The 17544-nt window shown below is 38.8% G+C and overlaps 3 protein-coding genes across 3 annotated transcripts; all 3 read left to right on the forward strand.

Annotated features, from left to right (window-relative positions):
• The first annotated feature begins 758 nt into the window (after nt 1-758).
• Nucleotides 759-3322, forward strand: LOC311509269 (N-acetylaspartate synthetase-like). The gene is made up of 3 exons (XM_084574393.1): nt 759-1591; nt 1834-1998; nt 2646-3322. Exons 1-3 carry the CDS (start codon nt 1375-1377, stop codon nt 3116-3118), a joined length of 855 nt encoding a protein of 284 aa, XP_084430519.1. The 5' UTR covers nt 759-1374; the 3' UTR covers nt 3119-3322.
• Nucleotides 3323-5370: 2048 nt separating this feature from the next.
• Nucleotides 5371-6635, forward strand: LOC311496497 (N-acetylaspartate synthetase-like). Its single transcript, XM_084556381.1, has 2 exons — nt 5371-5565; nt 6230-6635. The coding sequence occupies exons 1-2, from the start codon at nt 5376-5378 to the stop codon at nt 6514-6516; spliced, it is 477 nt and encodes a 158-aa protein (XP_084412507.1). The 5' UTR covers nt 5371-5375; the 3' UTR covers nt 6517-6635.
• A 3912-nt stretch (nt 6636-10547) lies between these two features.
• Nucleotides 10548-15222, forward strand: LOC311506648 (uncharacterized protein). The gene is made up of 7 exons (XM_084570694.1): nt 10548-10570; nt 10682-10807; nt 12692-12790; nt 12890-13681; nt 13767-13909; nt 14097-14206; nt 14326-15222. The coding sequence occupies exons 2-7, from the start codon at nt 10702-10704 to the stop codon at nt 14462-14464; spliced, it is 1389 nt and encodes a 462-aa protein (XP_084426820.1). The 5' UTR covers nt 10548-10570; nt 10682-10701; the 3' UTR covers nt 14465-15222.
• The last annotated feature ends 2322 nt before the right edge of the window (nt 15223-17544 follow it).

Genomic DNA, 17544 nt, shown 5'->3' on the forward strand with positions numbered 1-17544 from the left:
CTCCAGTACATTCCAGACTGAGCCAGCTCTCTGGATTTTCTTTATCCAGATTGTCTTTGCATGTTCAGCTGAGCATTTGAGTCTGATTTGTGATTACCCACTTTGACCCATGGCTGACTGTTCGGGACACGCCATCTGGTTTTGTTTGCCCATCTCTGTCCATGAGCTCCTGATTAGTTTGCTTTTTTTCCCCAACAAGACACCATATAATTATTCTTCTCCACACCATAAGCAAAAAGACAACTTTGAATTTACTTGTAAATACATTTCCTCCCTTTTAGTTGAACTGCAACTCACCTCAGACTGACCTCCAACAAAAGCTGGTAAAGCCAGTCAGTGAAACAGAAAACAAGTTGTCCCAGAATGCAATGAATAGCTTATAGACAGCCTACAGCCTATAGAGTATACAAAGGCATGGAGTGCCGTATTAAAGTGCTACCTTGAAAGAATTGGCTTTATTTTGTCCAGCTGCCTCAAGTGGAAAACATTAGATTTAACAACTGTCTTGATCTGACCGCTGAGCTTAAGATCTGAGGTCACTTTAACCCCCAGGTTTGTGATGGTTGGTTTTGTGTAGTGGGCCAAGGAAACCAGATTTACAGAAGAGGTTTGACTGGTGCCTTCAAAAACCATCACTTCAGTAGTTTTTCTCAAATTTAATTAAAGTTTAGAGCCATCCAAGTTTGTACGTCATTGAGACATTTAAGTAACCGCCTGACAGAGTTTTCATCATTCTTTTTAAGAGGCAGATGCAGTAGTTGATTGGCTCCATTTTGAAATTAAACTCAGCTATGAAACTCAAATGAACAACACTGAAGTCTAAAAAGAAGAATTTTAAATACAGTAAGTGCTTACTATTATGGCAAAACTACAGTAAAAATATAAAATTGTATCTTAATGCAAATATCAGCTTTATAACAACGAGTCAGTGACACAGATATTATTGAACCTGCAAATGAAACACTGGAGCATCTTCACTGAAAGTCTCACACTCTCCAACCTTCTTTACATTATGATAACAGATGAGGCGTGTGCCTGATACAGGAGACCTCCAGGGTGGAGAAGATGAATGTGCTTTTGCTCCTATACATGCGTTGTCTTTAGAGGCCACTATAGATAAGAAGGTGTTGAGTGGTCTCCAAACAAGCGCTGTTGAAGTTATCTGTAGAGAGCCACACTGACGCATGCTCTAACAACTCTGACAGTGGCACAATCTTGGCGGCACCTGTTTTTTTCCCCCCAAAGAACGATGTGATGCACTAACACTCTTGCACAATATAGAGGACAAGGAAGTCTTATTGCTGAAAGAAGTTACCAGCGGTTGGAACAAAGCTACTTGTAGTGCACCCACATTTAGTGCAAGCAGCAACTGATATGGGGGAAAAAGCTACAAAAAATGACAACAAAATACACAAGAATGGATTACACAAACAAAATGGACAATCTGTATTTGTTCGTGAATTTGAGCCTGCAGACGAACCAGCAGTACAGCGGATATTTTATGAAGGGCTGATGGAGATGGTACCAGACATCGCCTTCAGAGGTTTGAGACATCATCCTGAGAGTGTCCTGCTTTATACAGCCATGACAGGTAAGACAGCTTCATGAATAATTTGGCTTGTGCTTCTGTTTGGAGTTCTGCGACCGTGAAAAAGATTCTTTATTGCTACAAATAAGAACATTTCTTATTTTCTGTGTATTAATGTGTTTAATTTCCATTTATTTTTTAATGTATTGTTCAAATTATAGGGCTTTTTTGTATGGTTCTCTTCAGTGCCTATTCTGTACTTTTCCTTTACATTTACACATCACACCTTATCTTTCCTCTGGCAGTTATATGTTTTATCGTCACCATGAGCTGGTGGGTGATAGGACTCCTCCCAGCTATTGTGCTGTGTTTGCGCTACTTCTACAGCAGACGTGTGATCCATGGATACCTGAGGCGAGCCATGAGCACAGACATGGGAGACATTGAGGGGTTTTACATGAACTCACCAGGTACATGTGGAATTGACACACCCAAGTAAAACGTTACTAAAATAGTGTTTAAAGCAAAAAGCCACAAACTTTTGCATCATTTCCTATTTAGTCATTCTACAAAAGTCTTGCCATGCAAACAACTGGACATAATACTGAAATACTGGAGGAACCCTGAAATTCCCTTTGGTTAACTGTTAACAGTTTTGTTTAGTTGCATAATCTCCAAAACGCAGCCTTATGTGAAGATAATAAAAAGCTTAAGATGAGCTACAATTGACCCTTACTTGGTCAAAAGAGTCCAGGACCAGGCAGCTTAATGTGTTCATCCATTATATGATCAATAGCTGAAAATATAAAATGTGAAAAAGTTAGCACCAGTGCTAAAATTTAGTTTAGTTAATCAGACACAAAGGTCTACAAAGATTCTACAAAGTCATTTTGACACTAGGAAAACAGCAAAGGTTAACAGCTGAGGGACCCTGATTGTTGTTACAGTGAGATTGGGTAGGTTGGGGAGGCCTGTGAGGCTCTTGCCATGCGCTGTGTAAAAAATATTTTAATTTGTAACGCGGTATTTCATGTTTGTTTCAAAATGCAAATTAAATACAATAAAAAGTGTTAAAATGAACAAAGTTTTAAAAAATCACACTTTGTGTTTGTGACAGTCTCCTGCATGTGGGTAGCAGTGCTGGAGGGCACAGTTGTGGGCATTGTAGCAGCAGTCATCCAGCAGGACGAGTCAGGGCGTGCTGTCGAGCTGCAGCGAATGTCTGTTGCCCGGAGTCATCGGCATTGTGGAGTTGGCAATGCACTGGGACAGAAGGTTCTCGGGTTTGCTGCCAGTCATGGATATTCTTCTGTGTTCCTGGGGACAACGGTATACACACCAGCAGCACACCGGCTCTACCGGCGTCTGGGTTTCCGTTGTGTCGGGGTCACCAACGGGTACGTTACACCGGGAGCATCACAGTCCTTGATGGAATGGATTTTCTACAGGGTCAGCCATCATTACTACAGTATCAGTTTCCAAAACAGGAAAATGACTGACATAAGCTACAGCACAAACGACCAGTTAGGAGGGAATTTTCAAGACTGTCCTGACCAGAAAAATAGCAGCATTAGCTTTTTGTTCAAATGAGTGATCGACTGATTCCTCTTGAAGACGGAGCTAGTGGATGTGGATGCATAAAAAAAAAGAAATCCCACACAGCCCAGACATGCAGTTCAGCAAAATCATCAAAAAAGTTTGTGCAATATTTAAGCATTTAGGAAGTGGAAGGCATAATGAATTAAACTGAAGAGCAGAATACTTAAGAAGAAAGTTTCCCAGTACTGGAAAGAGTTACATAATGCTAGTTCCACATCCTGTCTAATACACTACAGTTTCCCTCCTAGAAATTTTAATTCTAAAGAAGTGTGGATATGAGGCCATATCCGTCTTGGCATATTGCTTGATAGATCTGTTTGCTGTCTGCATGATTAAACATATTTAATATATATAAAGGTTACATGTCTGTGTGCAGTGTCTTCCAAAATCTCGAGGAAAATTCTTCCACAAAGTACTTAATTTCAGAAACTGTTGATCACACAATGAAATGGATTATCGTGGATTATCTCTGATTTCGTTGTTACTAAACACACTCACATTAGATTTCAGGCTCTTGCTTAAATCCGTTCTCCAGAAGTCTGCTTGTGTGAAGCAGCATTGCCTCAGTTAGTAAAGAGCATTTGATGTTGTTAATTAATACATGTCTGCAAAGGTTCTCCGTCATACAGGTGACGGGATATCCAAAAATGTTAAAGAAAGACAGCTGGACTTGTAGAGTTTTTTTAAGATGTTTCCCCACTGAATTGTCCACCTACACATAAAGGACAAAGGACACTCCTTTGAAGACAACAACGTCCAAATTCTTTCCCCTCTGTCCCAAGAGGTTTCACCTCCATTCACACCTTGGGACCAGAATCTCTGGCTGGTAATGGGTCATTAGAGTACATGTATATCTTGGCCCAAAGTTTCATTTTAAAGAGTCACGGTGTATCTAACACCCTTTCTTTTTATTCTGTAGCAGGTCCTTAGCTCCGACACATTAACCCTCTGTGAATGTGAAGGTCTCAGTCATGCACATCCCTGTATATCCAGAACCAAGCTGAAACAAATGACTTGCTGGGTTTCTTCTTTCCAAGTTTCTTCTTCACTTCTAAATAACTGGTGGAATTTCACACCACTACAAATCTCTGGAATAATCTACCCATCGCACTAATTGCAAGAATAGCAGCAGTGAAAATGTCCATTCTACCTAAAATAAACTACCTTTTTGCTATGACCACACTCCAGCCCACATCGTATCAACTGTCAAATCATCTACAGTATATATCCAAATGGTTACAACATGTGCAACAATCTCAACAGCCCTGGTCGGACATAGAACAATACAACTGTCAAGAAATATCAATATCAGACCTCCCTTTTCTTACACAGTCAGTCAAAAAACACAACTATTTTAAACACATATACAGCAGTCACTCAGCTTGGTGGAAATCCAACCAAGATGTAACATCTGCCATTTTTTGCAATATTCACAACTGAAACACAAGATAAATGTAATGTAATAAATAGCACTCTGCAAATATCCCAAGCTGCCATTGCGTGATGTTCAGAAAAATCATGATTTGAAAGCTTTGATTGAAGTAAAATCTTACTTATAATATTGAATACCATAGATTACCATTAGATTGGAGTTTGCACGTTCTCCCTGTGTCTGCATGGGATCTCTACTCCAGCTTCCTCCCACTGCCCAAAGACATGCTAGTTAGCTTCACTGGTGATTCTAAATTAGCCGTAGGTGTGCATGTGAGTGTGAATGGTTGTCTGTCTCTCTGTGTTAGCCCTGCGATAGATTGGAGACCTGTCCAGGGTGTACCCCGCCTCTCACCTGATGACTGCTGGGATAGGCTCCAGCACCCCCACGACCCTTCACAGGCATCAGATATCAGAATGGAAAATTTCGTTTGGTCTGTCACTTTCAGTTTCAACAGTGCAACCACAGGCTTCAGAGTACAATTAGAGCAGTGACACATACTTACCATAACTTTTAACCAGAAAGGTGACTTTTTTGTTGTTTTAGTTCCTGTCTGTCTCATTAGAAGCAAAAACAAAAATAAATAAATAAATGTTCATTTATGTTATTTCTTGTCATGTTTTCTGCATTTGTACTGTTATTTATCCACTTATCCACTTTTTAGTTTTATCATTATTTGTCAATGTATCTCGACTGAATAGTTGCTGTGCACAAAATGTTTTAAAAGTCACACGTCACATCCTTGTTTGGACGTGCCCATAGTAAACCTGGAAAACTAGTAGTTAGACACACTTCCTTCTGAGCTCTTTAAAAGTTATGGCCACAAAGACAGAACACAGAAACATTTACAATGGACAATCTGTATTTGTTTATGAATTTGAGCCTGCAGACGAACCAGCAGTACAGCGGATATTTTATGAAGGGCTGATGGAGATGGTACCAGATACCGCCTTCAGAAGTTTGAGACATCATCCTGAGAGTGTCCTGCTTTATGCTGCTATGACAGGTAAGATAGCTTCAGCATTTATTTTTTTTTTTTGTCTTTGAAAAGACGAAACACATTTTAATTGCAATAAACTATATAAAAACTGATGAGTGACACCATGAAATCAGTCTGAACTTGCATGGTTCCCAAAATCAGACTCGAGTTTGTATTGTTTTGAGAATAAACTCTGGCTGCAAACATTGGCTTTCAACTTTCTTCAGTGATTATTTTTTGATTTTGAAGATACTCCGGATACCAGTAGATTCCAAGTACAGGCTGCTATCTGGCCCTGCCTTGTGCCTCACATTTTTCTTTGACAGTGAGAGATGGAGTACACCCTTGGCAGATCACCAGTCTATCGAAGATATTATTTATGTTATTATTAGAACTGAGCAAAATACAAAAATCTGAACTCATCCATTTATTTATTTTGTATTTTACTGGTCTACATCCATATGTATAGACATCAATACTGCTATACAAAATAACATAAATTAATCATCTGCTCTCATATTACAGCATATATTTATATATATAGCAAACATGTTTTTAATTGCAATAAAAACAGGCCTTTTCTTCTTTTTTTAAAAATAGATTTCTTTTTTCTTTTGTTGCAGAGTGGTGTTCTTTTTCGATGTGTTGTACTTCCTTCCTTATGTGTCACCCCTTATCTTTCCTCTGGCAGTGATATGTTTTATCATCACCATGAGCTGGTGGGTGATAGGACTCCTCCCAGCTATTGTGCTGTGTTTGCGCTACTTCTACAGCAGACGTGTGATCCATGGATACCTGAGGCGAGCCATGAGCACAGACATGGGAGACATTGAGGGGTTTTACATGAAATCACCAGGTACACGGACAACTGAGGCAAACACTGATGACACTTTTATGTTCCCCAATGAACCAACACAAGAAGTTCCTCTGATGAGAGCCAGTTTAATTCACTGTGAAAGGATAGTCTACAGTTCATAGTCTAGTGAAAGTCACAAACCCTGGCATCATACAGTCGAACAGCAAAATATTGTCTACATTTTTACCTGAAACCACTGCAGTGACTTCAGTGCCAGTGCTGTCAATAACATGCCCTGTCAGTCAAGAGTATTCTTCAAAATCCAACCTCATATGAAGATAAGAAAAAGATTAGAAAACGTTACAGGCACAGAGAGCCATTTACAGTGAGTTAATACCACAAAGGCAAACAAATAAATATGGCTTTGAAGGTAATCCAGAAATGCATGCAAATACATGAATGAGTCACATGGTGAGTCAATACAACGTATATTTACCAAACGATTCATTATTTAATGTCTACTTAAATGGGACCATGGATGCAATTCTCACTTTTGAACCTTTTTCTGAATTTATTAGGCCTGCTAGCTCAGAAAAGCTGATGTAAATCCATGTCATTCGGCAAACCATTACAAATTTGACTCTTTTGTGATGTAGATCATTTGTTCTGAATATAAGACCTGCCCCTGAGCCCTGGCCCCACACGGCTTCAGACCGCTCCTCTCTCCCTGTATGCAGGTAGCGACGAAGCTAGCAAAGGCACATTTCATTTCAGCAAGCATAGGATATGCATCGGCAACGAAACGGTTGCGGCATGTAAGCGGCTCTGTGCTCGGCTGTAAAGGCTCACAGGCATCTTTACACCAAAGGAAAAACAAGAGCAGAGTGGCGTTACTTAGCATACATTTATCTGTCAATAAACTATACTAAAGTAACCACCATGTTAGTTTCATCCTCGAGCTGGCTGCTGTTCCCTACCTGGCGGACTGGCACACAGCAGCTCAAAACACTATTAAGTTCCCCAGACATTCAGAAAGGTCTTATTCAAACCTTTATTGACAAACTTCTTCGGGAGTGTCATATTGTTCTGGGTTCAACTCCGGCGCGAATAGGTGGACTGATGTGGCTTCAGACTGTACTGCATTATACCATAGACTGTACACATATGGACAAAGTGTCGCCACTTCCTTGCATTGGCCAAACTGACACTATTTTCCGGGGGATACAGGTAACGCCATCTTGCGACTTTGGAGCCAGAGTCAAGAGTGGAGCCATGCAGAGCCACGATACCGATGACCCGACCACACTTCCTTTAGACTCATTTGCGTTTTTTCTTTATTTAATAATGTGCTCTGCTCTACCTCCGCCAGTTAAAAGGAAATGTTGTTTTTAAATTTTTTTCTTTTTTCTCTTATGTTCTCACGCTTTACAGAGTGGTTGGCATGGCAACTGGTATATTTGTGTCAACTAAAATGAATCTTTTCCAAAAAAACTGACACTTGAACATGCATCAACATTATATTAACTACCTAAAATGACAGAAACCATCTTTGAAAGAAAATTATTTCACATGTATTTTAGTGCTTCATCCACTAACATGGAGGAGGTGGAGCTTATGATCTATACTGCAGCCAGTCACCAGGGGGAGCTATACATGCATTGACTTTTGAGGAGCCTTTATGCCGTCCGTCTTTATCCTGTCTATGTATTATACCAATACGCTGAACGGTTGCCACGACAGCCCTACTAGAGGGGCGGGGTAACAGGAGCACATTCTCAGGACGGGGAATCGCTGTGAAACAGATATTCCATCAAGTCATGAAAGAAATGTATCACCTTGTGGAAATGGGCGTCCGATGTCACCTTTAAAAGAGCGCCTCCACAGCGCCCTGTTTGAATGAAGAACAAAAACCAAAGATCAGATTCATCTTGTTGCTTCTATAACCACCACCACTACTTTTGCTGATGGCTTAAAACTGAGCTTCCTTCCCTTTTCCAGTTCTGATGATATTGTGTCATAACTTCCTGTAACTGGTCAAGAAAATCAGAAAATGTATGAAATTTGATCCGCGATCTGGGGATTTCACAATTTTGTGTCTGATAAAGTGAGTGGATAAAACTAATTAGGTGTGAATGGGCCCTTAAAGATGGGTAGTGTGTCAGTTAGTTTGACTTGCGAGTTGCTTCTATGTCACTGCAGCAACAATATTTCCTTTCACTGAGTCTTAACTAGTTTTAGTTATCTAAACTGTGAACACTCTGGCAAAATGAGGGATAGGTGATGGAACCCTATAGGTATAAGGTATAGGTATATGTTATGGGTTATTCAATGAAGAGGAAACCTGGTGTACTATATTATTGTAGTGATGCAAACTGCTATGATTCAAATGAATGCAGCATTTACTGTGTTTCGAGTCTAAACTCATCAGATTTGTCTTAAATAAATACTGTTGACTTACCTTGGATTTGAGTCTTTTGACTTCAAAATATCTTAATTGCAGAGATGGAGAAATTCAAGTTAGGGTGAACAACTTGTTAATAGCTGTCAATGGGCTAATCAGAACAAGGTACACAATGCAGATAATACCGTCCATGCTGAGCCTGCAAAATGCCCAGTTCTCACTTTCATTGAAGGGGATACTTTTTTTATTAATATTATTAGTTTTTATTTTAACTCTGTGTCTAGTTTACAGATAATGTGACAATGCGTGGTGCTTTTATATAATTCTTGGTATTGGTCCTTTATTTCTTGCTTATTTTGTTGTTTGTATTGTTTTTTGTTTCTATTGGCATTTTGGACTTTTTGTGTTACTTTGCCCAATAAACATAAAGAGAAAAAAAAATGACTGTGTTCACATTTTGCATTGTGCTCTTCATGGTTAGAAGGCTGATCCCCAGGCGCAAAACAATTTCTTGACTTCTTAACTGATTTTCACAACACAACTGCTCTTCTCAGATAATAGGAGGGTGTGGCTTAGAGGCTGTGTCAGTTGACCTACAAAGCAACAAGACTTGTCGCCCATGCATTTTTTTGTCCTAAGAGATCTGAGAAATGCTTGAGATTGACTTTATTTAGATTAGACATTTCTAGTTTTTGTCATCAGTTGAGTTCGGGTAAATTTGGGTCAATAACCTGCCTCTGCACAACATGGAAGGTCCTGTCAGACATCAGAGCAGATTAGATGAGTAGGCACATGGCTCAATACGTGAGCTGAGCACAGAGAGGAACTAGAAACACCACAGCTGCAAAGCACCAGCTACTGGTTGATAAAGGAGTCACTGGGCACTGTAGGACGGGCCAACATGTTCATAGCCTGAGTCACTTGGATGAAGATATCAGATGAAAGAGATCAGAGAATGAAGCCTTATTGTTCTGATTGACTCTGAACATTCATGTTCACAGAAGCGCAAAGACGGCTTTTAAAAAAAGGCAAAAACAAGAAACAGCACATCTAATAGAACCAGTTTTGCCTCTCTTTTGCCTCTCTTTCAAGCTTCATTCCAACAGAACAAGTGACCTGACTGACACTTGATGAAAACTGCAGTACCAGCATTTAACATTTTGTGAAATCTCTTCTTCCTCATATTCGTTCACGTGGATTCATGGTTGGGAAATGCAAAACTTTTTCATGCCTTTAACAAACACAGACTTTGCTAATTACTTCACATTGAGATTAAGGTGCATTTGATTAAGATGAAGCAAACTAACTAATTTCCCAGGTTTTGACTACAAAGCAGTCCACCAGCATTGCTGAGCCCACTGACTGCATATAAAACCTGAAAAACCCTATGGGACATCACCCTTAGAGCTCTTGGCCATGCCTGACTCAAAACCGGGAAAAGACCTGAGGGGAGCTAATTCGAGTGGGTGACAGCTACCGTATTGACTGTTAACAACCTGCGATATGTCTCCTTTGAGTCAAGGTTGTAAACATGTGTTGTTAACATGGGTCTTGAGGGGTTTGACTCACTTTTGGAGCCATCCTCAAGTTGCCATTTGAGGAACAGCAGTTTTTTTGCAGCGCTTCCTCATTGGCCGAATTTATTTTTTTTTCTGCATGGTTGAGATGTATCTTGGAAGACCATCTATCTCCAGACTTAAATTTAAGGAAGGAAGAAGACTCTCGCTCCACCTATTAACCAACCCCTTAAGCTACAAGTGTAAAATCATTTCGTAGATTCGTCTTATCTCTCCTCTGCTTAAAACAAGCTTCTTCAGATTTCCAAACAAGGAGGGGTAAGCTTGATTTCATTTCTATTTCACATTTATGGAAGTTTAGGTCTGTATCCTGGGTTCAGCTGACATTTTCAAATACTGATGCTGTTGTTTTTGCTGATATACTTCCAGCTCATAACGCAGATGCAAAGATGAGTGTTGAGTACCATGCCTCCCGAGTGACAAACATGGACATGGATGACTGTAAAATTGCTTACAAGCAGTTTTTTGCTGATGGCAGCCCAATCCGCAATTCAGGTATCAGATATTCAGTTGATAAAAAACAAACATTGATTTTAAATTTCCTTGTAAGTAATACCCCCCCCCCCCCCCCCCAGGTTCCAGGGAGAGAAAAAAAAATGAACTGTGTGCACGGTTTTACGATCAGTACGGACAGATTTGGGTACAAATTGTCAATTTACATCCATGTGGACGGATTGGTAAACTGTGCGCAGTTTTGCAAAACTGTACCCACGGTACACAGTTTATTTATTTTTCTCCCCCCTGGGCTTCAGAACCTTTCTCTTTCTCCCAGTCTTTGTTATATTTCTTCCCATAGTTTGCCCACTTTGTCCTGGGCATTAGTTCCTCAAAAACTCTCCTAAAGTCCACCATCATTCGCACGTATTTTGATTTAAATGTCACTCACTGACATTTTCCTAACCAGAAAAAAAAAAAAAAAAAGATTGCCCTGCTGTCTCCTGTGTGTATGGGGAAAGGGGAGGGACAGAGGGAACAAGCGAGACAAACTCCTACGTTTAAATAACATATAGCAAATATCTGCTTGACAACTCATTAAGGAGCTGGGAACAAGCCCAAATAAGCAATTACACTTTAGAAACAAGCCCAAAAAAAAAGCGACCCGCGACTACTAATATTTGTAAGCGACTTTACAGAAAAACAAGCCCAAAGTCGCTTCTAACAAGCAGACTTGGCAACACTGATTTTGAGTATTTTTTTAATCATAGTGAAATCAGTCAGGTTGAACAAGCATGCGTCAGTAAAAATATTGCAAAAATGTTAGTGAATAAGCCCGACACAGCTTCACAGCAGTTGTTCAAATAGTCAAGGAATGTAATCAACTGATTTGAGTCCATTTGTCAGACACTGGAGTTCAAGTCCCATGTGTTTTTTTTTTTTTTTTTTGTAAATTCTTTTAATGTTTCTTTTTTTCTCTCCCAACAACATGACATTTAATGCCAGTCAAAATACTTTAATCTCAATCACGTCCTCTGTGTCAACAAAAAAGTTCAAAAATCATGATATATCATGATCATTTCTTTTACAAACTTTCTTTTATGGAGATACTAAAAACATCAGATGTCTGCGGAGCAATGAGGACGTAACACTGAAATTAATACTTATACAAACATACATAACATTTTCCCACTTTTTTGTTTGGCTGGCACTCATTTAAGTACACAATTGTATCCAGAAGTTGTTCCATTACATATTTCTCTAACCAGGATGTGGTGTTTTTCTAACCAATATGTAGACCATTTACCATATGAAGCACAAGAACTCTGGGAGAGGCAACATTTCCCTTGGAGTGGTCTGCCAGTAAAACAGAGCTAAATTCAAAGAGAACTGGACTTCTTCACCAAAGTCCTGGCTTCAAATTTTTTCATGTCTTCATCATGTGTACTTACATGATGGTACACTATGGTACAGAAGCTTCATAGATGTTAAAATGGGCCATGTTGTCAGGACATGATGGAAATTTGGGGAAAATCTCAGGATGCAATTTATGTTGGCATAAGAAATCCGTTATTTTAAGAAGTTGTTTGTTTATTTTTTTTTAACTTTATTTTTTTATTATTAATAAGAAACACAATACAAACGTTCCTTGACAACATCACAAATTATGTATGACAGTGCTAGAGACAAGAAAAAGAAAAAGCCCATTGGGGCCCAGAAAGCTGAGTAATACTAATAAGTGAAAAATAATAAATAAATAAATAAATAAATAAATAAGTGGACAGTTAAGACATTCCAGCATAGAAGTTGTTTATTTCAATGCCTTTGCTGGAAATTAATGGTCTGTTCTCAGCATTCAGGATAGCCACAAGTTCCTTATATCACTTCGTCAATTTTAAGTTTCTGTTGGCTCATTTTTTCCTTTTTTTTTTTGCTGTTTCCTAGTTTATGTATTGAGAAACAACCCTTTCAAGGTTGCAACAGTTTGCCTGGGGCTGCTGTCTGTTCTCCTGATTGCTGGGGTCATAGGCCAAAGCGTCTACTGTGAGTCAACCTTTCTGTCTTTACTGTTTGTCTTGTATCGACGTTTTCTCAAGCTATTGTAAAACCATTGTTTCACACGTTATCGCTTTTCCTTGGCAGACAATAATGTAAAACAGGACGATGACAACAACTTGAAAGTCATGCAAGAGGAGAAAGAGAAACTGCAACAGACCCTGAACACACTGAAAAAAGAGAAAAAGGCAGTTGAAGCCGAACGTGATCAGTTGAAGAATACTAACAATTACATATCCAAAATAAGAGACCAATTACAAACCAAGAACAATTTACTGGTTGAAGACCTAAACAGGCTTAAAACTAGCGAAAGCCAGTTACAGGCCAGTAACGCTGCTTTAAATAAACAGATAGAACAGCTAAACACCACTAAAGACCAGGTGCAGACTCGTTACAATGCCTTGAATACACAAGTAATGTTGTTACAAAAGAAACAGGATTCGCTTGTCAAAAGCAGAGATGAATTACAAGCCAGTTACAGCTCAGTGACCAGAGAGAGGGATAATTTACAGAACAAAGTCAATAATGTAACCAGATCAAGAGAGAGGCTCCAGCTGAGTTACAATGACTTGATTCAGAAGGTAGAACACTGGCAGGACAAATTCAACTTCACCACCAGTGAGAAAGACAAGATAGCAAGCAGTCACCGTAACCTGACAATAGCAAAGGATGCTCTGCAGGCCAGTTATGACATACTTAGAAAAGCAGAAAATGATTTGCAGGGTTCCTATGCGACAATAGTGAAAGAAAAGGATGATCTTGAAAGCAGATTTAGCAATGTAACGGCAGAGAGAGACATGCTGAAGTTGAAAAACAACAACCTGACTACCGAGAGAGACCGGCTGGTGGAGCAAATCACCATTCTGAATGCAACTAAAGGTAAGCAAAAAAGCTACCAAACATTAGCTCAAAATTCACTTTTTGGTGCAGTGTATGGATACCAACCTGAATATGCAAATTACAGCAAAGACATGCCCCACTGGCTGGAGGAAGTTTCAGAACAGCTGCTACTACACTTCTGCGGGTAAGAAGAGCTGGAGTCTGAGCAGAGGATACTGTCAATCCAAAGGAGCAGACCTGGCAGTCGTTAAAACCAGAGAGGAAATGGTGTGTTAATCTGTGTACATTTATCTGTATTTGTCTCCAATCAGTCAGTCAGTCAGTCAGTCTGTCTGTCTGTCTGTCTGTCTGTCTGTCTGTCTATCTATTTGCTAATATTCAAATGTTGATTAGTGCAATATTTGTTTCCCGATGACCAACCAATGTAGTAACTTGTCCATCTCTTCCATCACAGTCCTTCATTAATGGCATTTTAAGCAGTGGGAAAGAGGCCTGGATTGGACTGACAGATGAAGGAGTAGAAGGGCACTGGAAATGGGTGGATGGGACAGACCTGACCACAGCGTATGAAACTAACCACATGATATCCAAAATAAAAAAAAGTCTTTGCAGCGTTGAATTCATTCACCCAAGGGTAGAGCGTTGTGTATTTTAATATAGGATGTCTTTCCTCACCCCTGCAGATTCTGGGGTAACGGCCAGCCTAACAGCTATAGCGGGGCGAACCAGGACTGCGTGGAGTTCAGGGAACGTTCAACAGGGAATGGTGACTGGAACGATGAGGGCTGTTCCACTGAGCAAACCTGGATCTGTGAGATGTAGTCCCTGCACAGAGATGCCTAGAATAGCCCGACACTGTCTGACACACAACAAACAAAATTTGTTTCAAAATCAATACTACGTGCCCAGTTTACACACAGTGAAACATAATATTGCTAACAGCTAAAGCCTAAAATACACTGTGGTGTGATGAATAACGTTTCATGAAGTTAAATTTAACAGTTTTTGGTTTTTTTTCTTTGGTGTTGGACCATGAATTATCCAAAGGGGCCTGAGATTTCTGTAAATATCTGTATTTAGCATGAACAATGAACTATTCTACTAATCTACTAACTCTTGTCTTGTACATGGACTTTCAAAGGGATTAAAGTGACAACTGATTTTACAGAATTTACACAGAATTTACAGTTTACCAGTATGCCAGATTTTGTCTAACTAATTTGTAGATCCTGGTTACAGGGACTAACGGAACGTGTTTCTAATATTAAACGCTTCAGATTTTCCTTTTACATTATGTATGTATTATCGTGTACACTACTTGGATACCAGTAAAAGGAAATGGCATCAACAATTAGTGTTATTTTAACAGAAGTGTATTAGCAATAACAATTTAATTGGTGCTTTTATTATTAAACTTTGCACATGACAAAAATCTGTATTGCATCTGCTCATAGTTTAATAAATTTAATTTGCTCTTCCTCCAGTTTTTTTTTTTTTTAGCCAAAATTCATTTATCCATGTAAACAAGTTGCCTGCATGTCCAGATTAATTGCCTGAATCTGAAAATAAATATATATAAGAATAAAATAGCTTCTACCTTATTTATGCCTTATTCATTGCCTGTTTAGGCATTTATTTATCTTTAATATGTGCTTCTCTTTTAAAGTCGATTGACACCATTTTCAACAACTACGTTAATCAACTACATTTCTTCATGTTCCACGTTCATAAAAAGTGTAAAATGCTGAAAAAATAATTTTTTCACTTAAATAAATGTCCCTTAAAGGGGAACTACTGTTTTTTACAACCTGGACCTTATTTCTGGCTTAAAATACGATCGTTTACTCACCCATATAACTTTTGTGTCATTTATAGTCGATCTGGAGATATTTATGACTGCAAATGACACAAAAGTTACATGGGTGAGTAAATGATCGTATTTTAAGCCAGAAATAAGGTCCAGGTTGTAAAAAACAGTAGTTCCCCTTTAAGTTACTACCTGACACTGAATTAAGTAACAATGGTGACTGAGCCTATGGCCAACTGAGGAACGTACTGCATTATTTGCATTAGTGTGAACTGCTTCAGTCCCGTGGCAACATTCCTGTGAAAATTCTGCATTAAATTGGTGCTTAAGTAATATATATTAATGCACAATGCTAAGTCGTCATCAGACCAAAGGCGATGTGTTTAGAGATTCCTACTAATGTCCACCGAACATTTCTTCCAGCTTCACCGTGAAAGTGTTTTGTTCATTGAAGTAATCACTGCAAATGTTTTGTCTGAGAGGTTACCACTGTCATTCATCAATCAAAGCAAGTGTGGATAAGTCTGACATATTTCAGGGAGGACTGGAACAAGAAGGAACGGTTACTGTGAGCTATGAAGAGCTTTTTGTTTGGTAATCTCCTTTTTTTGGATTACATGCTTGAAATGCTGTGTTGAAACTATCCCCCTGCCATATTCTACATTTACGTTTGACATTTCCATCAAACGGAGACATAGAACAGAATCGAACGTCTTTATTTGTCATTGTGGTACAACGAAATTAAGGATAATTAAGGACATAACAAAATAGAAATACGTCTCCTCAGGAAATCTAGCATTGCAAAAAAACACCACTGAATTAAGATTTGAGCAAATTAATCGTAAGTAATATTAAGTGTAACTTGGCAGTTTATGAATAAAATATGGTCATTCTAATTTCACGTTAGTCTTCATTCCTTTACTATTTGTTACATCATTCATTTGCCTACATGATTTCTCAGCAGTTGAGCCCCATCTGCTGTATGACTATATTGCAATCATTCCAGGGTTGAGAGTCAAGCTGCTAATGTGGCGTTAGATTGTGATATTATTCTACTTTTAACCTGTCATCTTGTGAAAATATGGTCAGAAACCTTGATTATCATTAAGTAATGAGGACAAAATTACATTTAGATGACTTTTATGTCCTCAAAAGCTGATCATTTGTGTTATATTTGGTGCTTGTATGACATCTTGAAGGATGTTTTTTTAGTTTTTTTTTTACTCACAGGATTTGTCATTACTTGGTCTATGCATAGTACTCTGACGATGACGTTCAGCCACAGTAGGCAACCCACGCACACACAGGACACAGACATTCTGGCATACACACTCTTCTTTCACTTTATGTGCTTTTATTCAGCTGTTTGTCTGTCTATATTCTGGACTGACTGCTACACCCACTCACACAGGTAGGCGGCGGGTTCTTAGCTTGGCCACACTGTGGTGTGGGAGCATCTCCATGTACAATACAAGAAAGGAATGACAAAGTTTTAATACACTTGTCTAGACTAATAAACATGCAACATGGCTGATATACTGTGTTAAAACATTAGACTTATTATACAGATGGGTCCAAAAGTGAGTGAGTACCAAGACAAAATCTGTCATATTTTTACGTGAAGCTAGAAATAGCCTGATATGGGGATTTTGAAACATTTTTAAAATACAAGGAGTTCTGATATGTAAAATGAGCAAATACTTTAAATTCTGCACTGATCAGCCAAACTAAACTACACTAGAGCAATTGATAATTTTGTGTCTTTTGTTCACTTTTGTGGATTTGATAGTCATTACAAAACAGTTTTAACTTCAACCTAAATACCTGTTATAAAAATGACTGTGCCTTGTGGTAAGTAGCTTAACCACAGATATTTAAATTACTAAATAAACAAGAGCATATACCTGCTGGTGCCGAATGCAAAAGTCCAGATAAAAAAGTTTCTTGACATGAGTATGAGTAAAAATGAGTTTTTGCTCTGTTTTATGTTTGCCAGTGGTGCCCCCTACTGGTAAAACTAAATTCCTGGACTTTGGTGTTTGGCTTGAAATGCTCGCAGGGATCACAAAGTGTTAGACAACGTTCTTTAATAAAG

Source organism: Chelon labrosus, assembly GCF_963514085.1.
Source record: "Chelon labrosus genome assembly, chromosome: 2".
Lineage (NCBI taxonomy): Eukaryota > Metazoa > Chordata > Actinopteri > Mugiliformes > Mugilidae > Chelon > Chelon labrosus.